This window comes from Nesoenas mayeri, assembly GCF_963082525.1.
Source record: "Nesoenas mayeri genome assembly, chromosome: 3".
Taxonomy (NCBI): domain Eukaryota; kingdom Metazoa; phylum Chordata; class Aves; order Columbiformes; family Columbidae; genus Nesoenas; species Nesoenas mayeri.
This window is the reverse complement of record NC_137544.1, coordinates 78208859-78236279: the sequence shown is the minus strand read 5'-3', so window position 1 is coordinate 78236279 and position 27421 is coordinate 78208859. Positions and strand designations below refer to the sequence as shown.

The window sequence follows — 27421 nt, the reverse complement described above, 5'->3', positions numbered from 1 at the left end:
GAGGAGCCTCCAATGAGAACCTTCAAAGAAATACCCTACTGTGCACACGGCTAACTCCAAGGGCTTTTATATATTCTAATTATAGTGTCATGAAGATTAGGCAGGGTCTTCATTTGATCAGAAAACTGAGATCCCTTTTCCTGCCTCTACAGCAGGTGTTTTTTATGTTTGGGGAATGCAACAGCTGTATTCTCCATGAACTGAAACAGCAACCTTCAGGTCCTTCTGGTCTTCCACTTTTACTTGCTGATTTTATTTCCTTTCCTCTTCTTGGGCATTTCTGCATTTTCTCACTTTCTCCTCCACAGAGCTATTTCTATAATTTTTTCTTTTCCTTTCTTTGTTCCTCAGTTTATCAATATTACTATACTTGTCTTTTTCTTCTTCATGAGCTTTCTATGGAGTTTCACATTCATATTTTGCCTCTTACTGTTCAATCATTCCCATTTTTTGAGTTGTTCTTCCTCTTTGTCTCATTTTGCTCATCCCTTATTGCCTCTCCTCCCTCCCTCCTCCTCTCCTCCATTCCTCTCAGCCAACCTTTTTTCTCTCATCAACTCCATTCTCTCAACCAACTACCACATCCCCCAGAACAGTGGCTTCCTCTTTGCCCTTCCTTCAGGAACTGAGCTTCGTATGCATCCCCTCAGATGTGCTCCTGTTCCTGACCTGCATGCTCCTTCTGCTCCTCCTGCCTCTGCATCACCCCTTCCATCTCACCTGCTCTGCCTCTCTAGGACATAGCCTACAGGTTTCTACCCATGATCTCTACTCCTTGCCCCAGACCTCTGCACCAGCTATGCCCAGAGCTTCAGAGCTCTCTGGGAGACTCTTCTGAGCACATCACTGCCCTTTTCAAGGTCCCCAGCCAGGATCTTTGAAAGTCTCCAAAGGTCTCCATGGTCCCTGAAGGTCTGCCCACTGCTGCTGGTCTCCTAATGTCCCTTCTGGCCACAGAGCCCCAACCCCAACCACTACCATGCAGCCAGATTGGCAACCAGAAGTGAGGACAGATGGTTGGGACACAAGGCTGTGTTCCTCCCATTTGGGCTCAAATCTGTCCAAGCATCCCCCTCACCTCCTGCCAGGGGTTCTGCCTGGCAGGTACTTGCCCAGCGACTTGGGGGGTCACTCTTCGTTCCCGCGAGTGGCTCCAAGAGAGGAGCTCTGCCTCTGGAGTGTGGGGGAAGAAAGAGTTGGAGCAGCGCAGGACGGAGGTGGACGCCGGCGATGCCGGCGGCGGGGGAGCTGGGCAACCCGTGGGCGAGCAGCCGCCGCCCGCCCACGGGTCGCCCAGTTCCCCCGCCGCCGGCATCGCCCCGGCACAGCACCCGCTCGCCCCGGAGCATCCCCTGTCGCGGTACTCAATTTCCCCGGAGCATCTCCCGTGGCGGTACCCGGTCTCCCCGGGATACCCCCGTGGCCGCATCCCCGTCCCGCTCCCAGCGCCGTCGCTTACCTTCCACTTTGGTGAGGGTGAGGACGGGGCTGTTGCAGGCGCTGAGGGGGGCCACCCTGGCCGAGTGCTTCTTCATGGCGAGCCCGTCGCCAGCGGCAGCTCCCCTGCCGCCCCGCGCCTACATCCTGGCGCCGCCGAAGCCCTCCTCGGCGGCGCTCCCCCGGCTCGGCTCCCGGCCCGCCGCCCTCTGCCGCAGCACCGGGCGGCGGCGGGGGCTGGGGCTCGCCCGCCCGCTGCCGCTCGGGGCTGCTGCAAACCCGACGTCACCGGCACGGCCCCCCCCGCCCGCCCCCCAGGGCTCTCGGGGCCGCCCCCTGGGTCGAGGGCCCTTGCCGGGCAGCGCTCCGGCAGCGCAGGCGGGGAGCCCTGACCGTAATGCGGCTGCGGACACCGCCGGTGTGCGGGGCTCACCGGAGCCAGCCGGGCTCCCGGCCCCGGCGATTTCGGCTGGCGCTGGGCTACTGCACCGCACGAAAAGAAAGGGCTCCGGGCTTTTCACGGGCGGCTTCGTTCCCTTCTTACTGTCTTATGGGAAAGGACAATTTACACTATCCAAACATTTTTATATTTTTTTAAAATTATTATTATTATTATATCCATCCTTTATTCTCCTTCAAGCCCAGTCACTATTCTGGGTCGATTTTCACTCGTGCCTTTAGAAATTTCTACCATCCTTTCTGCTCCTGCTGTGTCCTTTCTAAGAGGGAGATCGAAACTAGCCACTGCATTGAAGATGAGGATACACCACTGATTTATCAATAATATTCCAACATTTGCAGCAGCATACTCCACAGCTTTCTTAACACAGCTTACCAACTTCTTTCTGAGGCATGAAACAAGATAACTCCATACCTAAGCAGAAGTTATATAAAATGTGGTATTTCACATCTGGATGCTGCTCATATGTAGCAACTTTTTTTGTTGTTGATTTGGCTTATTTTTCCCCACAAATAATTTTAAGACCCCCCCAGTCATGACATACCAACATTGTGTAGTAGATTTACCCCCCTGTCAATATGCAAAAGTCTAACTGGTATTAAGTAACAACACTTAATGCAAGTGGATCTCGGAGAGAACAGTTTCTAATGAATGAATATAAAACATGTAAAAAAGATCAGATCGCTATAAGCAAAGAATCATGTTTCACAAGATGCTGAGCACAGTGGGCTCAGCACCCTTTACTCCTAGTGATTTCTTCTGTGGGCATGAAAATACTCGGCACATTTACCATGTTCAAATACGAGATGCGTCAGCAGACAAAGACGCAAATACTCAACATTTCTTAAGATTTAGTCAAATTAAAATGAGTGCACTTTGCAAACAAGACTAGGCCGCCATCAATACTCCACAAACATTCCAAAGTATTTGTTAGTTATACAAATAGAAGCTATTGAAAAGCAGCCCCGACAGTTTAGCAAACCATGGGAAAACGCCACCTTACTTGTGCCATGTGGACCGCTCTTATATATTTAAGAGGTGAGCTTTCTTGGTGGGTCAGATCTGGACTGTAAGTTTGCACAGGTCTCATCTGATGATTTGCAGCCTGATGAAGCTCAGGGATGGTTTGCATTTCCCATGCCTCTTCTGTTTCAGCCTTTGGGATGAGCTTTATAAAAAAATAAATCATCAAACTCCTTTCAAAGTGATCCTTCTGGAGAGTATATGCATGTGCTCAGCACCAAGACCACAGAAGTTCAGCTTGGTGAAGCAAAAAAACCCGGCTTTCGTGGCTATTTCCAAGCCTTCTTAGTAGGATTATCAAATCCATTCAGTTTCCTGTGATGTTACAGGTCATAGGCATATTGGGAACCATGGATCCATCTTGTTTCACTGCACTGTTTCATTTTGGAGCCCAATTAGTTTCTGATCTTTGAAAGAAGTTACATAAAAAGAGGCAGATATCACCTCACATGGTCCTGTCCATGAAATATTTTGCAATGTTGCAGTGCCTTTTATCTGAGGAATTCAAAGCATGTTATAAAATATTAATTCATTTTACACTGCCTCTGTGAAGCAACTTCATGCTCACTGGTGGGTAAAATACAGCCACATAATTTAAGTGACTCCCTCAGATTCAGAGGACCAAGTAACATGAGTGACGAACAGAACTCAGGTAACTCTGGTTGGCTTCTGCTCTGAGTTTAGCTTTCAGGATCATCTGAGCCTCTGCTATATAAGTAGGAAACTACGAAATCAGCATTTTTACATCCAAATTTCACATCCTTTTCCTAGAGGTAAATGGCTGTGCAAGGCAGGACGATCAGACTTCTCTACTGGCTGTATCTTGTAATCTATGGGACATTCGTAAGAATTAAAGAGTCTTTGTTGCTAGGCACTTACAATCTTTCCTTTCTGCAATGTTTATTCTCTCTTATGTTTTTTACAAGGAAAATACAGTAAGCACTTTATTTTACTTGAGGATGGTGCTGCTTACCTAGAGAATAACACTGAAAAGATATTTTTTGGCTTTTTGATGGCATGTTATTTTAACTCTGCATGTATTTAATATTGTAGGATTTGTGGAGTCATTAGCATGTTTCAGGCTTGTAAGGTTGTTTTTTTTTTAAGCCTAGAACTCCAAATGTCGAAGACTTGTGTAGCAGTAACTACCTTGTGTGTCTTGCTGGATCTCTCTGCTTGCCTAGATGATGGTGGTGCCCAAGTGCACTGCTTAGCAGAGACTGGGACACTTCTGCCAGCTGGTGCTGTGAGAGAGCTAGGAGGCATCTAATTCTTCAAACCTGCAGTCCCCCTACCTCTGATGGAAGGGGGATGACCACAGCACTCAAGCCTCATCTCTTCCATATTCAGTTTAGTCACCCCAGAGAAGCTCTCAAAGGCACTGAGGACAATTAGTATCCAGCTAAGACTGGTTTCAAATTGGGGACGGGACATCCAACCACTCACAGGTTTCTGGAAATCTTTTGCCCAATGTGTGTGTGAAATGCAGCTGATGGGGGCTGATGCAGCCCGGTATGGCTCTGCTCGACCCTGATCCCAGAGCACTTTGACTCTGTCACTCTCTGACTTCCCTTGCTGCCCTCACAGACACACACACATGCAGAGATCCACACTAGGCCCCTGTCTTACACCGTGCATAAAAATATCAGCCACATATCCCAATAGCAAAAAAGCTGTGTTTATTTAATGAAGACTAGTGTGCCTGAGGACTGTATTCCAGGGGCTTTAGAGTGAGCACTGCATTTGGCAGCAGAGCTGCTACTTTCTGTAACTCGTATCATGCTGCAGCCTCCCCACCTCCCTAAGCCTTAACACATTTGCTCCTGGATTACATTTTATTTAGTTTACAGTAAGCATTTTACAGTACAAGCAATGCAAAACTGATGCAGTCAGGGTGCAGGGGGATTGGACTAGATAACCTTTGAAGGACCCTTCCAACCCAAACTATTCTATGATTCTAAAATTTTGAGTTAAATTGATGGCTTTTTTCCTTTACAACATCACTTCAGTATTCAAGAGGCAACGGAGGAAAAGTTGGTGGCTGTCTGGAGAGGAAACTCTTAAAGCTTGAAAACTGGAGAAAGCAGGCTTTCATTTCTAATCATATGAACAAGGCAGGGTCAGATCTAAAGTCCAGGATCACATAGTGAGAATTTCCCCAATTTGAATAATTTGTAGAATTTGTAGTTTGATGGAACTGGTTTTGTTACAGTCAGCTGCCCTTCTTCATTTTAGATTAAGAAATTATAGTCGTTGAGTTGGGTTTTTTACACATAAACCTGTATGTGTGCTAACACCCAGTCATACTGCTTTTAAGCTCATGTATCATCACTACTTTTCTGAAATATTTATTATTGACATAGAAAGGCAGATGCAAGACCAAACTAAATTCTCATAGTTATGTGTGCTATAACCTTTGACCTTTATCCTATTAGCTAGTTTGGTTAACCAACATGAAACGTGCCCAGTTGGAAACAGGCACAGTTGGTATCTTTCCAGTTCAGACATTTTTGTGTTTAGTATACTCATTAATAGGACATTTATTAAAGTGCTTGCCTTACCACTGAAGGCAATAATTGTTGTGCTTAGCAACCCTAAAGGAAATGGAGTGTGGACTTTTACTTGTGTAGCCAATTTCCTAATAGCCTTCTTCTCATGCCAGAATGAATTCATCCGCCAGGAGTCAAATACATGCATTAAACCTACACTGCCCACAATCTGCCAGAAACAGATCATCCTTTCCTCTAATTTATTTGAAGTTATCTGGTGAATATTCTCAACCAATAATTATTAGTCTGTTTGTGAGGAGCTTGTTTTACTTGAATGCTGCGTTAGTTTGGTTTGGCGAATGTCTAATAACTTTCTAATCTGTTTTTATTTCCTAACTAAAAAAAAAGCCCTCCTAGATGTCAAAAGCACATTTCCGACACAAATAGTAGCTATTTTGGAAGTGATGTTTGCTGTCCTGCAATCATTCTGAAATCTGCATTTAGATGTGCTGTCTGGTGACCATCCACCACTATTGTGTTTGCACGCCTCCTGCATTCACAACCTCCGCTCAGAACCAATACACATTTTTGTCAAATTTACATACAGTCTTTCTCTGCAATATTAGCCTAGCTGTAAGGATGATGTCTTTATAATCTTCCCTATTTCAAAACAGTTCAGTTACTTTCAGTATCATGTCTTGCATTCACAGAACAAGGCAGTGAAGGGAAGAGGAAGGATCAAAACCTGTCTGGCTACAGGTATTTGCCAGAATGCACCATCAGAGACTGCTATAGAATTACTGCTATATCTGAATGTCCTCTCTCAAAATGTCATTAGATATACAGCACTCCAGATACAGTCAAATCTGAGGTATCCATAAAGGCTGCAGATTGTATATATTACCGTATATCTGACAGGTCCTAGACACAGATGAAAAGTCCTGGTGAGACTATCTTTCTCAGGGGTTTTTTAACCTTCTGTTTATAACTGCTCTAAGCATTACTGGAGGAGACAGCACTGATGAATTTTATTTCCAAATCTCATAAAATATTAACTGTTTTCAGTATTTTCTGAGAAGTTCTCCTGGTTTTGTGCATAAAGAACAACTGCATTTCAAATAATACTGGTGAATTCCATAAAATGTAAGAATAAAAGCTAGTTTAAGTCTCAGAGTTTCAACACCAGACTACATAACTTGAGTTTTCAGACTTGTGCTTTAAGATTTTGACACGAAACATCCATGTCTTAATGATGTTGTGGAAGGGAAACATTTTGTCGGTTTTTATGTTACTTTGAATTTTAAAGAAAAGTTAGTTCAGTGCCTGTGGGCAGGTATGGGATTGTGAAGTTTTGTGGATGAAGCCTTCCATTTACAAGGGAATCAGATGTTTGCCAAGCTGCTTCAAACCTGTCTGACACTACTGGGTGTCAAGGGCATCCCAAAGCCACTCAGTCTCAGTCTTTATCGTCTTCAGCAACACTGGGGGAATGAGCACTGGTATTAGCCCAAGGCAGTTGTTCCTCAAAAATGGATACCCAGGAGAAATATGACAGAGACTATTAATTTTCTGAATGCCACTGTGTCTTCTATGACCAAAAGTAGATTGAGAACAGCTGTTTAAAGGTGAACAGCCCATGAATACACTGCAAATTCACATGGCTCTTGCCACAACTACATGATGCCCACATAGCTCCTTCAACTGATGGGCTCTGCACCTTTGCCTCTCTACAGGTGCAGTTTAAGGGAACTGCCTGCTTTCGGACCAGGTGGCTCAGGAACAACCCATCATGTGGCAACCACGATTGTTCAGTGACTCCACCTGCAAGGTGGGCCTTTAGGAGCTGTGACCTATAATGAATGCAGTGCTCAGAATACCTAAATATGTAGCATTCCTTGATACTAGTGGTAGGAACACATGAGAACCTGAAAAGGAATAAAACACTCGAGATGCCTCTTTGTTTTCCTGACGTTTGTTGTCCCCTGGGTACTCCAGCAGGCCCAACAGCTTTGCTGCTCTTCACTAGCTGCTCCTGACAACTCCACCAACCCTCCTTCTGTCTCTTGTCACTTTTTAGCCATTTAAAATGTCAGTTCCCAAAGCTAGCAGTTCCTTGTGCCTAACAGCCTGGCAGTTTTTCAAATGACTCTCCTGGGTTTATCAGGCAATTGCTTTTCCTTGCATATTTGCATATTAGGTGCTGTTTAACTGAGACCTTAACAACCTCAAATGATACAAAATACACCCTTATGCCATCAATATCAACAATTCAGTAGCAACTGTTTTTTAACCCTTTCATTATCTAGGCTACATACAGTATTAAAAACAGCTGGGCATCACCACCACATTCTTCACCACCACCCCAGTCCTGTCTTTGTAAGGCATGGGATGTGAAAGCACATTTAAATGCAGTTGTGCATGTTTTCCACTATCAGAAATAGTGTGTAAACTGTGTTAAGCTTCTACTGCTGTAGCAACCCAGCTTAAAAGGACCTGACTCCACTAGTAAAGACGCAAAAGCCAGAAGATCATGTTTGGCAGTAGCTCATACTTCCAGCATTGTAAAAAAAAAAAAAAAAATAATAAAATATTAAAAAAAAAATAAAATTGAAGGTAGAACATGTGAAAACAGAATTAAAAAATATAAAACCTAAAAACAGAATTTAAAACAATCTATTGTTCAGACTTTGCTCAGAAAGAAAAGAAATAAGTTCAATCTGTGAGAAAAGTTTTAGTCCTTAAATGAAAGGCTTTTAAGAGTAGACAAATAAGCATTCACTCCCTGCCTTTAGCACACAAGCAAAGACCATGAGAACTGAAGAGAGAATCAGACTTTTTTTCCTCCTCACGTGAACATTTACAGAACTCTGCACTGCCCTCCCAGGTAGTATCAGGCAGGAAAACAATAAAAAATGAGATGAAAAAGGGGCATCCAAAGATCTTTCAGAAATGAAGAGTAAAGACACTTCTGAGCAAAAACACTCTGTATTTCAATTCACCATTTTTATGGACAGTGCTCTGGGAGGAAATTCACCACCTCTGTCAAATTTAATTTTTACTGCCAGCTGTTTGAACCCAAGATTATATAGGATATAAGCACTCCCAGTGGCCTATGGACTGGAGAGTTTCACCCTATCTAAATAACTTGCCAGATACTTACCAGGAAGAAAACTGTAAAGATGCGTAAGAGCCAGCAGGTCCAGACTGATTCCTCTGTCGCCCTTTTACCAGGAAGATTGATTTTAAACACTTTTAATAATTACATTTTTCCTGTTCTCCTCTGTATACTCTGAACTTTCTCTGTCTTATTTTTTATGTCAGTATTTATTTTGTTCTTTTTTTCCTTTGTATTTTCTTCTCCTTTCCTCTTTCATGTCCTTCCTTTGTCTAATTTCTCCCACTGCAAATACTAAAAAAAGTTTGCCCTATGGACTGTACGCCACATCCACTTACGGAGCTACACAGACGAACAGAAAAAACATTCAACTGGGTTTTTATGTTTGTGTTTTGTTTGTTTGTTTGTTTGTTTATTTGGTTCGTTGGTTGGGTTTTTTAAAGATTTATTGTTCATTTCTGTCAAAACCCTTAATAGCTAGTACTGGGATCTTTGGAGGTGGCTTAGACCTCACAATTTACAGCTTAAAAGTAAACTCGCTGCAGCTTTTCAGAAGCTGTGCACCTGTTTCACTCTCTGACCCTTTGCTCTGTGATTATATGTTTCTGCCTGTGCACACTATTGGTGCTATGTCCACAAGAACTGAAGTTGAGGATGAAAAATAATGCTCTAAGCACAGCCTCTCTCCAGATTATCCAAGTCTGCCCTGCTCCTTTCAGGAGCTCCAAGTGAGGTGCTGCAGAATGAGCTTCTGGATTAATCCTCGGGAAGCAGCAAGTCAGATCCCTGGAAGCAACAAGTTCATTCTCCTGGGACCTATCACTGGAATGCTTAAAGTGAGTAGCTGTGCTGATTGCCCTCAGAGAGACCATTCAGTTTGGCACACTGAGTTCCTCCTTCAAGTGTAGATTTTATTTAAAAGGTGCTACATGGGATGAGCCTTTTAGCACCAAGTGTTTTGTAATTATATCCTCCCTACCCTGCAATCCTAATCACTCCAGTCTTCCACTCTTGGAAAGACTAATTGCTTCTTCTTGAGTCCACTGGCTACTTCTCTCTTTTTTTGGGGGGGCTTCTCCTTTTGCTTTTTTTAACTGCTATTAAGGGAGATATTAATACAGTTTGGCCTCAGCTATTTTATTATAATATGAGACGGCAATATAAGATAGCTTATTAGAAGAGTATCTGCCTTCAGATACTGGGAAAAGGAAAAGGAAAATGGGAATGCCTATAACAAAATCTAAAAGTACCTACTGGTGTGTGCTATGAGCAGTGGTAGTGAGATCCTCCTACTCCATTCCAGGCTCTGCCATTACTGTAACACAGGGCATGAGTGAAGTTTCTGCCACAAATTTCTTATGAGTACCCTGGGACATAACTTAGCTACATCCTTCATATGCCTTTCCTGTGATGAAAAGCCTTAAGAACAGCCAGGCATTATTATTATTAAACATTTGGAGCATATCTAACAGCCTTACTATTTATAATTTATCACTAGAATGTATTACTAGTGCAGAGGGTGAATGTATTGTTACTGCTGTTTGTCACTTGTGCAAGACTGATTAAAATCTTTGGGTCGTACGCTAAGCCCGAGTTTTTGAAGTGACAGTGAAAACAGCATTTTGTAGACCAAGAATTACCTCTCTTAATATTGTAGGTGTTCATAAATTGATTCATAATATTATATATCTCTATAGACTGAACGATTTTAACCTCACAAGTGCATTGCTGAACAATACGATGTCAGATGAATACCTACAGCAAAGGTATACTGCCTCATATTCATGAGAAACACCATAGAGAAAGCTGAAGTTCTTTAGGCTGCTACAAGGCTGTGGGAGTTTTGCTTATAAAGCGGGGTTGAAGATGGGAAATGAACTCAGGGTTGTGGCTGGGAAATTAGGAACGCCACTCTATCCCTTTGGAAAGGACGTACTTTATATAAAGGACTATGGATACAGTCAGGAGATGCATAACAATGTAAAACAGGAATAGTTCCACAGATTTCAGTGCAGCCATGTCAGTTGAACGAACAGGCAGCAATTCTTGCACTGAATTCAGTCTTTTACTTAGACTAAAAGCATTGTGTTTGTAGTAGCCCTCAAAAAACAGTAATGAGGCTGAGGAAAACTGGAAGTTTTTTTCCAGCAGAAATAGTTTGAATAAACAAGGCAGGACTGTAACATTACATTCTCTATTTGATGAATTTATTTAGTCTAAAATAAGCAAAAACCTTGTGGGGTTTTTTAATTCTTCATATTGGAAATTAAGTGAATAGCAGCTTAGCTCTAAAAAATGTCATACATGCTGACCAGATATTGATGAGATGGTCTAATAAATTGCCTTTGATTTCAGCAGGTATAGGGGAATCACATATAGGATAGGTGAAGAAGGTCAGGAAAGGACCAAGGAGGAAGTGATGGTTTCTCTTAGTCACTCTTGTGCTTCTCTCTGTTTTTAGCTGGGACTATACTATGGCTTGCAAATTTACTACAGATATCTTCCCCAGACACACTCAGGCACAATGTGTGTCATTTGTGGAGGTTCTGCATGATGCACAACTTTTACCCTTTGTCAGCTTGATTCCTGCCAACTTTGAGGAGTTTGCCGTTTCCATATTCTTGTAAAAAGTGGAGATTTCTACAATCCTCTTTGGGATATGAACGTCTACTGGTGGATCTTGCCTGTTTTTCTCTTGCAGTACAAGAAGAATGCAGGTATAATGGGTTCTTGCTGTGTCTTGCTAGCCAGTAATTGCTAAATCTGTGCATATTTTGTTAAAATGACAATTTTTTTTTTAAATTATGGAGTAGAAACTTCAGGTTTCATGGTCACGTGACAATGGCTTTGAGTATTGAAGATGTGTCATTCTATGCTCTAAGCCCTGGATTTTACACAATAACAAGATAGCTCTTTATAAAGACCTTCAGCTGCTTATCATTAATCCCTGAACTTCTAGACTGGATTTATTTAATGCTTTTGGGGAATGAATCTGGATCATTAATTAACAGGACCAAGGATATCTGTAATAAGATTACACACATGGTTTTACATTCCCATGACTCAGTCGATTTTCTTTTGAACTAATGGGAACTTTGCCATTGCACTCAATGCACTCAACATTGCTGATAAAACAGTAATAATAAAACAGTTAAAAGGGAAACTAAATTTTAAAAGTAGACAAATTAAAAATGTTACCGTATAGACTAGATGGTAGGAGGGCTATGATAAGCTATGTATCCTCAGGAAAGCTAAAAGAGGGCAAAGCATTAGGCAGAAATATCCAAGGTAGAGAAGGAAAGAGAGGACTAGCAGACAGGATAAGCCCAAGACAGATGGACAATAGTTCAGGCAAGCATCAGAACACTAACAAAAAACACTCTTGGAATCAGAAATAAGAAGAATATTGGGTTAACTCAGTAAAACTGAAACACCTGCCTACTGTGAAGAAAGTCTGTGTGTGCTTCAGTAGCGTGTGGGAATTCAGCAGATGCTATTCCTTTCAGATGCAGTAAAAGACTACTAAAAGCACAGATTTCATTATCCTATAATGTGGTGCTTGCGGTTAACGCATCCTTGTGCAAAGAGACTTCCAAGATTTTTCTAGCTGCAGTTTGATCCTATTGCCATGACCACCAGGACATTTTTTTTGGAGAATCCAGCTGTTTTGTATCCCTCCCACCACACAAAGCAAACCTGTCAGATACAGCAACATGAGTATTCGCTGATATGAAGTAGGAGTCATGAGGAGAAGACTGGCACTTCATCTGAGGCTCCCCTGGCTGGTACCCTATGGTCTTAGCACAACCCCAGGGGAACATCAGCTTCTGGTGTCACTTACAGCAGGATGAGTCACCCTCTGACGTTTGCTAGGAACTGGACAGATGCCTGGATGATGGCAGGATAAGGGACCTGAAAGGAAGAGATGGCCTCTCCATCTCGCTCCCAGCTGTAGTGAACCTCCATTAGGTGGGCTCCAACCTCCGCACTGATGGCAGAATCATTCTCCCAAGATCTGCAACACTTTCCCCCTGGGCTGTCTGTTTGTGCTCCTCTTCCCCCTCCCTCTCCCAGCAGATGCAGGTCTGGATCTCAGGTTTAATTTCCACTGAACCATGAAGCAGTGGGAAAGCAGATTTACATCCTGTATATTATTTCCACCAGCGTTCCCCCGAGTGTATATAAAACACTACTATAATTCTGTCCTAGGGTTCTGTTGATACTAACAAATCACTTGAATTTTGCTCTAAGTAATTAAAATTACAAGTACCTTTTATTACAGTTACAGGCAGGAGGCAAATGTGGCGGAGGCCTTGTTATTCAGATATGTATAATAATTCAGGCAGCAGCATATATTTCTTCAGCTGCTTTTCTTTCATAGAATAGTCTAAAGCCTTGAGCAATGCAACACACAGTTCCTCAAAGCTTCAAAACATCAATCTAGGTCCCATAACACCTAATGCAAATAAATAGCACAAACACCAAGCAATTATTTTCCTGATTAATTCTGTATAAAACACCTTGCAAATAACTTATAGCTTTTTTATGTAGCAACTGAAGTAATTCTTCTGTGTCAATTTAAACCTGGCTTGGATATTAGCATTTCCAGTGCAAAATGTAAAACATACTGAGTATTGCTCATGAAGACCTAAAAATATTCCTTTAGACCAAGTCCAGGCTCTCTAGCTCTTTCAGATACCTCTAGGAATAAGCTAGCACTTCATCAGAAATAAATATAAAACTTGCTGGTTGTTCAATCTCTTCCCCACTAATGGTGTTTCTCCATAACTGATGTTCTAGAGAGGAACAACAACAAACGCATAAAGACAAGAAGGGCAAATCTGCAAGCAAATGAATTTATAGGAGACTGGAAGGTTATAAAGCCTCTCAGGCCCCATTTGCCAAAGCCTGTAATCACTGTAGAGGACATAGCTAGTGCATGTAAAGGAACTTTAGAAACTCTAATTGAAAAAAACATATATACTCCCCAGGGCACAAGATTGTATATGGAAATTGACAAACTTTTTCTTGGTCTCTTTTTCCCACCAAAAAGCTTCTGTTGTTGTCTTTTTCAGACTGTTTGGACAAAAAAGGAAGGTTGTGAGTAGAGAAGCAGTATCATGCCTGGAAGGCTTGCATGAGATGGATGAAAGAACCAAAACACAGCCTTAAATCTACAAGAAGCTAAGACCACTGCATGACTAAGCTTGAGATAAATTCTTGACAGTCAAATAGGAGGAAAGATACTTGGTTTTGTTAGCCAAGAACTCAGAATAGTTTTTGTCATCCCAGCATTTAAGAGCTACTCATATAATCACTGTGTGAAATAAGGTCATAGAAGGCGTATCTGTGGGAGACATTTCTTTGAATGATACTTTTGTGTCTGACAAAGCAAACAGGGCATCAGCTGAAGATAACAACCCAAAGGCAGAAGACAGGCAGAAGCATACAGAACTTATTAGTACAATTAAGGCTACAGAAATGGAGGACGTTAAACACTAACAAGGCAAATGTTGGGAGTGCAAGTTGGCTTTGCTGAGATAAATGCAATAGAGCCCAGTCCAAAACAGCATCCAAACGGATATTCACAGCTAGCTGCATCCATTTCATTATTTTAGGAGTGTAAAGATATACTTGAAAATTACTTTAAAAAATAAGAATGGTTTTGCTGTCTGGACAGGATCCAGATTTGGATCCCTTAGGCCAGTCTCTTCCCACTAGCTGCAGAAGCACTGCTGAGAAATCCCACAAACTCCAAGTCTAACTTTTAGAAGGTTACATTTAGATGAAATGGGGCTCTTAATTTCTATGTTTCAGTGTATGTAAAACAATGATAATAATACTCACTGCTTCATCTAAGTTAACGCCATGTAAACAGTTCTGACCCTACTCCCCCTCCTCTTACAGTGTATAATATACATAAAGAAACTAAGCTGTTTGTACTTTAGTCGACCTGTACCACCTACATTAAACTTCATCCAATTTAACCGTCAGTTAATGTCTTATTGCTAAGTGTCTAAATCCCTAAGCAGCAGGACTGGCTTAAACTGTTTCGCTTAAAAAGCAGCTGCCCTTATCTTGGAAAGGATCATGCAACCACTCCAACAGATACTATTTCTCAGTGAAGACAACACCTAGATAATAGCATTCTATCTGATCATTGTAAGTACATGAGCATTGAGCTGAGCTGCATTTATCTCACTACATCCTTATCTCCCCTGTATCTTATCAAATACAACTTTGTCATATTTTATTGCTAATCAAGTAGAATCTTAGACAATTCACCCTTAAACGGTAGTGCCATCTGCTCATACCATGCTCTAATCATTGAATACCACCAGAACTAGTGTTCAGCAGCTTACATTCGTTGAAAAAGTCTTTACCTGCGGTGTGGATGTTCCATTACCACCTATCACTCCATTCCTGCTCATTGCATGCAAAGTGAAAAAAAACCCCGTATATTTTATTTCACAGTGATTTTTACCCCTTCTGCTATTAATTGTTTGTTGTGGGGCTGTTTTGGTTTTTTGTTTGGTTGTTTGGTTGTTTGGTTTTGTTGTTGTTTTGTTTTTTGTGGGTTTTTTGTTTGGTTTGGTTTTGTATTGGTTTGTTTATTTTCATTTTGGACAGAATGTCGTGAAAAGAGTGTTTAACCGAAAAGATACCATATCCTATTGCATTACCAGCAAAATTACTTAAGCCAGCATGGTCTCACTTCCAGAGAGTTTGCAGTTTCAAAATTGTGTTCTGTGCTTCAGGGGAGGTCACTCAAATCACCAAAGACCTTGTTGTAAACCTTAGTGTGAATGTCACTACCTATTGGTAACAACCAGTGTCATTATGTTCTGCCTTTCCCATGTGTCTTTCAACCTTTTTATCCCATTCAGCATGAGCTTTAGGAAAGTATTTAAAGCTCCTGTGTCTTTTCTGTGTTTCAACTGGAGATATTATGCTTTCTTTTTTATTTCTGACCCCAAATAAGTACAATGCGTCTGGTATGATGAAATTGCTACCCCAAATGACTGCCAATGATCAGTGCTGAGGGGTCTGGGGTTTCTGTTTTGTTGTTTGTTTGTTTTGTTTGTGTGGTGTGTTGTGTTTGTTTGTTTTGTGTGTGTTTTGTTTTTATGTTTTGTTTGTCTTTACTATTTGGACAACGTTGGGGTGAAAGGTACTGAAGAGCAGATAGACATGATTACTGCTTCTCTTGTCACTTAGATTCTAACATTTTCCTGCCTGCTTGCATACTGCACACAATCATGAACAAACTACATTTTAAAAAGAGATTAACAGAAATGTGGTACCCCTGAATGTACCAAATGGGGGAAGGGAAGTTCTTTGCAACTCCACTGGGTGCAGAATGCCAAATACTTAACAGTTTGCCAGTAATGGAGGGGAATGTGAGACTATCTGCTGCTGCAATAGGACCATCTCAAAGAAGAAACAGGATAATTTATAAAATGTTAATGACTACAGAAATTCCATAATTAGTACCACTGCTACTTCTGCTGCAGATAATACAGATGGATGAAAGGGAACAGAGAAGATCCTCTAGGATTGCAGGAAAAATTTCTGTTTTCAGCACGAAGGAAGATTATGAGAATCCAAAACCTAAGTAAAAGAGAAGCTGAATAAGAAGGAGTCAAAATACACCTGGATGTGAAACGCAAAACAACTATGGATAATACATAAGACTGCATCAGAACGGTTTATTATTAATGTCAACCAAGTGCCTATTTTATTGTGGTTTTCATTTTTCTTTTGAGACTTTCCCTCCTCAGCGTATATTTCATTGTGAAGGAGCCTTAGGGATTTGCCAAGGATCCCAAGAATGACTTGATCTCAGCCTCAGATTCCTAAGAAAGAAGGAAAGTGAGCATAATACAAACCCATTTATATTATAGTCACAGAAATTTGCATATTGGAAGTCATCCATTTTTATCTCCCATGTCAGCAACGTGCCCTGATTGCTGATGATAACCATATATATTAGCAAGCTGGATGTTTCATCAGCTGAAGTCAGGGCAACAGAAGGATTGTTTTCAAATGTTACATCTTTTGACTACATGCTTAATGTGGTTTTCTTCTGTATTGCATGGTTTATAATTTCATGCATAGTGCTCTTGCTACTGACATTACTGCTCAGCATGCTTCATTCCAGGTCTCATCCTATAGAGAGCTGCCCAGGCACATAATCAAAACAACAAATAATGAAACTTCAACTTCAGCTGACTTGAGCACATCTTCAGACCTCTTTATCTGCTTACAAAGTGATTTGCTGAGTGGGTTTAAGTAGATATTTAAAGCTGTGAATGTGCATCAGTTCTTTACTGATACTGATTAGCCTCCCTCCCTCCACAACACCCATTTGATTTCACGTGTTTCCCATCATTCAGCTGACATTGTTAGGAGTACAGTGTAGTTCCACCCAAAAGGTCCCATCCTCATCCTCTCCTGAGTCCTACTGCCCTTATGCTCTCAGTATATGTTTTATTGCAGGAATCCCACATTTTAGTTTTGCCCCGTGTCAAAAATACTAATCTCAGTTTCACAGCTACTGCCTATCTGTTTTACTGGGTAAGTAATCAAGAACAAGGCCATTTTTTTCCTGTTTTATGATAAAATTCAAACAGAAGAAGTCTGAAACATGGTCCTTAGACTATTTTATCTTTTTTTTTTAAATTTTGCCTGCACTCACCTTGCTCTCTCCTATTTAGCAGTTCTCTAAATGAAACAGCTCTGTATTTCCATCCTCTCTTTGTTCTGGAACTTCTCTATGACTCTGGTCTTTTCCCCATCTCATGTTTCTCCTATTCCTGCTGAAGCTGGTCCATGAAAGGCTGGCCCAGACTGGTCACAACAGCTAAATTTGATGTGATAAATTATGGATTTATACTTATGGGGAAATATGCTACTTCAGTACGGCACCCAGAAAGACTTGTGAGAAAAATATTTATTTAAATGGCGTGGTCTGACAAGTCAGAGAAAGAAAAGAAGGAACTCAAAATACTAAGTTGCATTTTTATGTTTTTAATGTTACAGAAGATAGGAAGGTGGTTATGTGTCTTTCTGGTAGGCATATTTGTGAGACCAGAATGCTGTACAGGCATTGTCTTTCATAATATGCAAATTCTATTTTCCTACAAAAAGGAGGAATGTTCACATTACAAATAATTCTGTATAGGACAGAAAGAGACTGCAATGGAATTAGCAGGAGTTGCTTCTCCTATCAAGAGAGGTTTTGCACAGTCCAACCTAAACAGGCTTGAAAAATATTACAAGCACATTCATTATATCCATTATGCCTCGAGCACATTTGCAGCCAACCCAGGCTACAAATACAATACATTTCCCTAAACTGATTAATAAGAAAGTGGAGGTCCTAGAATGCTTTGACATATCATTTGTACCTGTTGTCATCCTGACAACTCTTTAAGTATTAGAGAAACTCTAACACAGAGATTGTGTGCATAGAGTCCACAATTTATTACAGTCTGCAATGCAGCATCTTGGATCTGTTGATTAGCCCTTGGCTATAACAGCTAAGAGATGCCTCAGAAAAAGTTTAGAAGACAGCTTAGTTAATAGAATATTTCACATATATCTTTAGTGTCTTTGGTTTTATCTCACATCTTTTTTTAACACTCTTACTTATGTTTTCACATTTATGATCAAGAATGTAGCCTATTGCTTTGCTACACAACACTTGTTTTAATTTACTTTATGCCTGCCCACCCTTTAAATCTAGTGAGACAGATACAGAACCTTCTCAAAAGCAAAGGGTTCAAACAAAGAAGTGCTACAGTCAGACTCTGGATGCATGTAAAGTAAGACATGGTTTGGACTTCCAAACAGCAGCAGGTGAGGAAAAGTGCACACTGCTGTAAGTGAACTGTTATATGTTGAAAACCATGCAAAAATAAATTACAAAAAAGTGTGTGGGCACCATACGCTGTCTTTAGAGAAGCTGTTTGTGGCAGAGCACAGGTCTCTTGGGTGATCCTCAGGTGAACAAAAATATATTTGCATGGAAAGATATGCGTATTCCAGAAAAGCAGAAAAGGGGACAGATATGTATGACTGGCAGACAAATGAGTAATCTCTCCTTACAAGAACAGACAGAAGCAGAGTTTTGTTATTCCAAGCTGTTATGGGGCACATCAATTAGTTTGCAAGTAGGCTACACGGCAGCAAAGTGTAGAAACACTTCCACTGCTGACAGTATTAAAAACAGATCAAAAGATCATACTACAAATAATGTAAAGTGGGATTTGAGTTTTAGTTATTCTAAAGAGCTGTTAGCAGATGAAATTACCTCTCTGCTGTCTCCCAAGGCAATCTTTCCATGCAGTGAGTATGATCCAAAGCTAATTAGCATCAGTGGAAGAAACTCTTGGGTGAAATTTGTGTCTGCACTGAAGTGAAGATGAAATGCTTTAGTTGTGGGGGAAAGGAATTCATCAAATGAGCATCCAGTGAAAGGGTTATAGCCAATGAGCACTTGACACAGGAGTAACACATCTCCCTTCTCCTCCCCACCTCTTCTTTCTCTCTTGGTTATCATCAGGAGCTTCTCCTGAAGATCTTGGGAATAAAGAATTTTCTTAAGAGTAACAGTAAATGGACACCTGCAGTGCACTTTGGGAAGCTTCCTCTTATAGGAGCAACATTTACACCATGAAAACTATGCGAGGAAACAGTCTGAAAAGTGTAATATTGAACATGCAGCCCCTTCTTCCACTCCTTAAACTAGGGACTAGTCATTCACCTTCTCTTTTTTTATTTTTTTCTTTTAATAAGGTATTTTTAAGAAGCAATATGAAGCCAAAGTAATTTTAGCAGCACCATTCATAAGTTTGACAGCTTTATAAGTTTGGAAAAATAAGTAATGTGAAACAAATACATGGGATAGGAATAAAACCCCAAAACTGCCTAATTATGAGCTAAAAACCTATTTTGACTCATACTTTTCAAGGCTTATGAAAATCAGAAAGATTTCAAGAAGGTATTTCAAGAGGGCTATGAACAGTGTAGGATAAGAGCTATTGAATAGCGCACTGGGTCATATTTGTGGTATTTTGAATACATTGTGGTTTCCTCTTCTGTCATCATTTGCTTAACTCAAGAGTCAGCCCCAAAAATACACATACTCATAAATCAAGTTCTACTTTTAGGAGTGCGTACACTTGACTTTTAATTTCAGTGACACTTGGGTGGAAATATCTCAAACCTTCCATGTTTAAGAAGTGTCCTTTGTTTTGTTTCCCATCTCTAGACCATGGTACACTGCAGAGTCCAGAACAGAAGTGCATCTCTAACTTTCCTTATCCAGTGTTACTGAGACACAGCAGAGTGATTATTAAAATACACATTCCTATCCTATTCCTCAATCATTTCAGGCTAATGTAAAATGTTATTTGTCTTAGCTGTATTGAGCTAGGACTGCTTTAAGGGCAGCTATTTGAGATTTTCTTCTGCCTTGCACGTCAACAACAATCTTTTCAGGTAAATTCCACTTAAAAAAAAAACCAACAAACTTTATAATGAGTAATTACATTACAGGTAATTGTGTTAAAATCTTTCCTGCATAAGATCCCCAGTGACTTTATAGCTCAGAAAAAAATCAACAATGTATTTTTCTCATAAACTTACTGAGTATGGACTTATTAGGGAGTTTCTCATATGTGTTTTGGGCTGAAAACTCTGCAGACCTTGCAGGGAAGATGCATGGACAAATTAACAGAAGCTGGCTCCCTTTTAAACTTTCTGTGCTTTGGAGCGGCAGAGGAAGGGAAAGTGAATCATTTGTCCTAACACATTGAAATTTGTGGAAACCCTAAAAAAAAGTTATGCTAAGTTAAAGCTTTGCCCAACAGTGTCAATCCTGCTCTTATTTTAAAATGTCCTTAAACCATTAACCTACATTGACCTGGATTTTTAAAGACTGCCAACAAATCCTCAGACAGAATCAATGGTATGTCTCTTGGTCATGTCTCTCTGTATGATATTACCATGTATAGGACCTAAGCCAGTAAGTCTCTTTCTCTCATCCAGCAAGGATGATGCAAACGTTACCTTACTACGAAAGGAAGGAGTTTCTTTTCCAGATGAAGAAGCTCACACATGAGAAATGCTGCTACACATATCAGTCCTTCTGCTGGGTAAGGATCCAACTTACTGAAATGTCACAAGACTCCCTGTCAAAAATACAAAGCTCATTTGCCAGTGATGCCCTCCTACTCTGCTGCAGCCCACAAGATGCTTAAAATAGCCAACCAAAGGTAAGTTTCAAAGCCTTCTGCCTTGAGCTTCAGTTTCAAACAAAGCAACTGAAATTTAAACAGAGGAAGTAAATGTTGTTCTGTTCATGATTTCACCCTTCAACCAGAAATAAATACAAATCCCCTTATTCTTTAACTGTTTCATGAAACTGTGGAACAGGCAAGTGTTCAGAAAACTGTGAAGCATTGTTAAAAGTTACCAGGGTAGCGTGATCTTCAGCATCAAAACACAGAGTCCTTGGATGATCCTGAACACCTTCCATCACCTTGTAAGTATGGGAAAGGTGTCAGAAATTTATTCTCCAATGAATTTTTGTATTTTCTCTGTAATACTACTAGGCAAGTACTTAATACTGGAGACTAAAATCCTGAACAATCTTCTACCATAAGCTGCTGCCTTCAGTTATAGTTGGCCTAGCAACCTTTACCTTCTCATCCCTAGACTGAGTAAAGAGAGAGACAAAGAAGCACCTACGTGGCTGTCCATAACACGTAACTGTGCCACACTGGCAGATTTATGTGTTGTGGTACCCCATATCCTTTCTTTTGCCTGCCTTTTCTGGCTTTTATCTCTAGTTTTTGCTCCACATGCAGTGGAAATGGAACTCCTGCTTAACTTTCCTTTGGATTGCCCCATGGCAGGTCATGGCTTGTGCCACGTGTCTGCTGGGTGACCTCTTTGTGCCTCAGCCTATGACAAACGTAATTCTCCTTTGTTCCTGTCCCAGTCTTCTACCACATTGCTGTCACTTAATTTCAAGTCAATGATTTTGCAGCTTGACCCTCTCCTCCTCCAGTCCTTCCCAGGCTACAAGGGCTGAAAAGCTTGATTTCCTTACACCCGAACTGTAAAGAGGCACTGCTGAAAGTGCTGGGGAGCACCCTGGGCTAGCAGATGTTAAAACCCAGATTACTAAATATTCTGGATATGGAGCAGTGTGAATGAATTAAGAGATGAACGCCTAGCTGTACTGTGACATCAGAAGAGTTAACTGCAGTTTGGGAAGCACAGAGGAACAATTTCAAAGAAAGAAACCCTGAAATGTCAAAGAACAGAGTTATTAAAACAGATCATTGTTAACAAATGGCTGTTTATTGCTAACACAAAGCAAGTGTACAATTTGAAGCTGGATTCTTTCTGTAAGTGTTTATTAGAAGAAGAGACAAAAAAAGACATTTGTTTCCTATCAGTTGTTCATACAACTTACAACTGTTCCCATATGGCCAACTACTACACTGTTTTACTTCGGGATATAGGACTTCCAATTTTTGGTCTTTTGCAATGATCCACTGAGTGAAAGACTCTCTCAGTGTAGGTACTTTCTATTCCCAAAACCAATTTTTTAGAGGAAAATGAATTTGAGATAGTCACTGGAATAAATCTCACACACTTGAAGTTTTCAGAATATCGTGCATGTCTGGACAAAATCTACCATATCATAGGTGATTTGTATTTCTATGGGTCATTATTTTGTTTTCAGTTTTCCTGTCTAAATCTACGCAAGTATCTGTGTGTCTTTGGAAATGCCTTGGCACCTCTCTTGTCCTAGGTATTAACCAGTAATACATAATGCACAGTAGCAAAACCACACAGCAGAACATGATCTCATGAAAGCACCACAGGGAGGAGGGATTGAAGTTATTCAGTCAGTTCAAGGAAAATACCTCAAGACTGTTTTCAGGAAATGTTCTCCAAGACAAGTTTCATCCATAACTCATTCCTGTTACTGTGGGTTTTTTCTGCATGTGTTCAAGCAGTTAAAAAAAAGAGCAAGAAGCACACACACCAGCTGAAAGCCTCATTCCCTTGCTTCTGTGCAATATAAAGGAGGATCGGTTTAGTATTTCTGAGAGCCAGGCTGTCTGCTCCCCTCCACCAAGTAGTGGGAGCATCAAAGATAGGAAGAAACCTTTCCTGCTCACTTCAGCTTTCCCTGGCAGTCATGCAGATGCAACATTATGAAGCCACATATGCCAACATCCATTAAATGTCTTTATTGTAAATAACATTTTTTTTTGCTCCGGCAGGCAACCTAGCCCCACTGGAAATGCCACTAAAACATTACTGTGTAACTGAAATAACATTTGCAAAGCCATCTGAAAAAAGGCTTCAGCTTGAAACTTATTAGCAACCTAAGGATGAAACAAAACAAACTATAATTTGAGGGGTGGGTAAGTACCTAGCAGACTTGGATGGCAAAGCAGGTGTGAAGGAGCTTGCCAACATTTGGCCCACTGTGTGAGAAATGAGAAAGCAAGCTAGGGCAACCCTGCCTGGCTACAGTGAAATGCATCAGGAAAAAAAATCAGCTGTCCCGGGGGATGGCATGAGCTCGCAAATATCTAAAATGCATGGATTCAGAAGTTACAAATAGCAGCATTGCACAGGCAGAGCAGAAGGCTGTTTTCCCTCTGGGCAAACAGGAGGTACTGATACACGGGTTGGTCGCTATTACGTGCTAAAGTCCTCACAGCTGGTTGAAGCAAGCCACCAGAAATAAGCCAATATCACACCTTCATTTTATGCACGGACATGTCCTGTGTTTCTTCCAGAAGAGACTGTGGTATAAGAAAAATCTAGAGGTTGCTCCTTCCCTTGCCTCCCAAAAGGAATGGAAGCACTGCCTGCCTTTCCTTGTCAGGCCCTGGCTGAGCAGAGATGCTGCTGCTCGGCACTGCCCCGGCATCAGTTAAGACCCGATGTGCAGCAGAGGCTTCACTAGAATGATGGTACCTTGTCAGGACTGTGAAAAAATATCTTGTGCATAAAGTATGCAGCTTTACCAGAAAAAGGGCCAGGACAGCTGTCATAGTGGCAGGAAACCCTTTTGCTGACCTACCTCACTTTGTTTCTGGATTAAGCTGTACAGGCAAAAATACCCTTCTGGTAAGAAGTAAATTTAGGAGGGCTGCACTCTGCCAATGCAGCCACATCTGCAAAACATCCTTTAATAGACACAAAGGCTGAGTTTGTCAACACTTGCAAAAGAAAGAGACATCAAGACCTGGTTTTAAATTCCAAGTAAAAGAATTTCGTTCAGCTCACTAGTCACTGAATTATGAACTGCCAAAGATGTAAATCTCAAGCAGAGTCGGTAGCAGGCATGACTGCTGCAAGCCAGGATTTAGTCTCTGGATTATAGTAGCAACTGAGGACTCCAGCTAAGATCAGTCTGCCGTGACAGTGAGGTGGGGGCAAATATATTGAGGCTAGTGTCAAGACAACCAGACAAAAGATTTCTGAAGTGAAATGTTTTCTGCATCTCAATATCCCAGGTGGTTCATACAACCACAAACTAAATGCACTCAAAATTTGCAACTCGTATAGTAGTTCTAGAACTTGCTTCAGGTTGAAAAACTAGACTTCGCAATGATCTCAGGCATTAGGGACTCTTCTCAGCTGTTCTTCAAAAATGATGGGCTCCAGGGAGAGCTAAACCCCATTACACAGCATGTGACATCAGATGTTTGAGATCTTACGCATTATTAATTTTCTACCTGATAGCAGTGCGCTTGTATTATTTTTGCCTCCCACTCCTGTTCTGTGATGAAAACCCTGCAGTAAAAGTTCAGGCTAATTCTTTTTATTTTTCTACCTCCTGCTGCTGTTCTATCTGTCAGAGCTGCTGCAGGAAAGAAAAACTGTAGCAGAACAGCCTAACAAAAACATTGCTCTGCCCCTTGTAATATTAATATTGACGGAATTTCACAGCTCCCTATCTCAGGCAGTAAAGAAAACAGCTCTTAATGTTCATGTTCTAACTATTATCTTCCCATCATCACAGGGCAGCAGAAAATCAAAACCATCCACCACCTCCTGCACAAAAGCCACCACGGAGCTGCACAAAGAACACTGTCATCTTCCTGTGGCTTCAGCGATCCAGTCTTCCTGACTTGGTGGTTTGGGTTGGGTTTTTTTTTGTTTGTTTGTTTGCTTTCTACATAGCTACTAGTATCCAGTGCATGGCTACAGACAAAGAAACATACCAGCTTCTATCTGCCCTGTGGCCAGAATGGAAACATGCCATCACCTCTGTGCAAATTCTCCACCTGATCTGGAAGCATAGCACAGAAGGGAATGGGGCCAGAAGCAGCTGCAGCATAAGAAGAACAAACAAATCTGCAATCCCTTCTTTTTGCCTTGTACAGACACAATAACGTCATTTGGTCATGTATTTTATAACACAGAACCAAGAGTCAACGTCCTTTGTAGTTCACACCAGAGATTTGTATGATTAGCAATGGATGAATTGGTAACAATTCAGGTAAGCACGTAAAAATATCAGTCCTTATTACAACCTGCAAGCACTACTATTGAGATTTAGGGGTCTATATTACTATATTGCCCTCTAGTGTCCATAAATAAGACAAAGAATATTTTATAACTGCTTCATCTCAGCAATTCACGTCCAGCAGGGAGGTTTACAGCCTCCCATGCTGCTGAAGAGCATGCAAAGGGCTTCACAGTATTATGTACTAGACATGCACTGCTTAGCCGTCACACATTCACAGCCTTTGTAACTGCTGCATCAAGGTTATACTTTCATTAAATCAACTGAAAACTAACAGAAACACTGTTGTTTTAGACCGAGCTGGCAGACCTGGCTTATTTCCCTCTGCTCCCCTGTGTGGGGAGAACAGCCGGGCCCCCACTGAAGCTGGTCAGGGCCATGTGGGTTGCTGAGACCTGGGACTTTGCAGCAATGTGGGGACCTACATGTGGAGGTGAGAGTGTGCAAGATGTGCCTCACAGTGGCCAGTCTGTCAGGAATGTCCAATATAAAAACACGTAGCCCTGTAAGCAGCGTTGCCTGTGTAACCAATTGAGATCAGGAACAGGTCACGAGTCATCCCTCCATATCTCCTTCCTGCATGGAGATGCTCTGAGGATACATTAGGCTTGAGCAGGAGCCTTTAGCTGATCTGTCATGGCTGACTGGGCTCTGGATGAAGAACCCATGAGGAGGGAGGAGTGATAATTCCTCACAGACCCTAAGCTTTGGCGTGAGGTGGAGGGAATGGGGTCCTGATTTATCTGCATCCAGGCTGACACTTCCCTGGAGGAAAGACATCTGTAATACTGAAGTTGAGCGCATGTGAACTTGGAAGGGTTATTAACACTGTCTCCAAATGGGAAAAAAACATGCTCATCTTCCTAACATTCCCATTGCCTTGAAAGGGAAGATGCCCTCAGAAGAGAAGTGTAATGATCACAATAACAACACTTTGAAATGCTTTTATCTAAGCATAGATATAACACCAGCTGTGCAGAAGCCCAGAGAGGTGAACCTTACTTGTTCAAGGTCACAGCACAAGACAGCAAATAGATCCAGACCTCCTGGCTCCCAGGCTGGTGCTTAACCCACAACAGAGAGACTTCTCAGAAAATGTGCTGAGAAGCCACACAACCTGAACCTCCTGGTTATGTTTCTTTCTGAAGCTCCTGACAGCAATCCATACCCAGATACTTCAAACTCAGCATTATAACTGCGATCTGCTGGTGGTGACACATGCACTGTCTTTGACTTTTGTGAATAAGTTTGATGCCTTATCATGTCTCTTTTAGACAAAAATCTAATCAATGATTAACAGCTGAAGTGCACCATATTCTCAGAGATCTTTAAGGATATACAGCGACTTTCAGTATTATCCATGACACTTAAAATGTGTCACTCAAAGTTTGTTTTATTGCCACAAATAGCTTAAGTTAGGTACTACTATTTATTTTATCTCATGAGTTGAAAGAATTCTATTCACTTAACTAGTTTTGATTTTCATCTTAAAAGGAGATAGCCAATGTTTCTTGGTTGGTGTTTTTGTTTTTATTTTATTTTGTTTTGTTTTGTTTTTGGTTTTTTTTGTTTTGTTGTTTGTTTGAGTTTTTTTGTTTGTTTGTTCTGTTTGTTTTTTTTATGGGATCCTCTCTTTAATGCTGTCTGCTGAAGGAATGATTCTCCCTCCCCTTATTGATTTTTCATTCACTCCAATTTTACAGACACACCCAAGAACTGGGCTGCAGCAGCAATTCTTAGTTGTCATGAGAAGACTACTTTGAACTTTGAAATCTATTATTTAAAACTGCCTCTTACTCCAAGTCCTTTATTTTTATTTTTATTTTTATTTTTGTTTTGTTTTGTTTTGTTTGTTTGGTGTTGGGGGAGACAACATAGGACCTGGGTTCTGGTCTACTGAAGTGCTGAAAGGGGTTTGTTGTTGAGTTAGTAATGGGAAATGCCCAAACCCCCACAGAGGATATAGAAAGCAGGCTATAGAAAGCAGGCTATAGAGGAAATATATAACAAAGCCAATACTAGACTTAGCTTCCAAACTGATCGCAGGCACAGAGTGTTGGGGATAATTCAACAGAAATGACTCATTGAACGAAACTCAGTTTTACAGTAGAAAGCATAAAAATGTGCTTTACTTCTCAGTGTATGAGTGTGCCACAGTATAAACAGGGACGCTCTGCAGCTGTAGTGGAGAGATGGAAGGCTATTAAAACTGCCTCTGCATGGCAGGCACCAAGCTGAGGCATGCCAGTGTGTGCTCTGTATAGCATAAAATGGGCTTCAGAAGGAAAATTTATTTCACCCTTTTTGCTTAATTTCTCTACCCC

The 27421-nt window shown here is 41.1% G+C and overlaps 1 protein-coding gene across 2 annotated transcripts in view; it reads right to left on the bottom strand.

Moving 5' to 3' along the window:
- The window catches only part of SLC35F3 (solute carrier family 35 member F3), a gene marked incomplete at both ends in the record, with an annotated part of 178599 nt that overhangs the window by 58700 nt on the left and 92478 nt on the right, over positions 1-27421 (bottom strand). Inside the window, one exon of one of the 2 annotated variants that reach the window (XM_080342850.1) lies at positions 1460-1535. The exons of the other annotated variant lie outside the window; for it this stretch is intronic. Within the exon in view, the coding sequence (XP_080198976.1) occupies positions 1460-1535 (76 nt within the window). Of the gene's footprint in view, positions 1-1459; positions 1536-27421 lie in introns of those variants that run through there. 2 annotated transcript variants of the gene reach the window in all.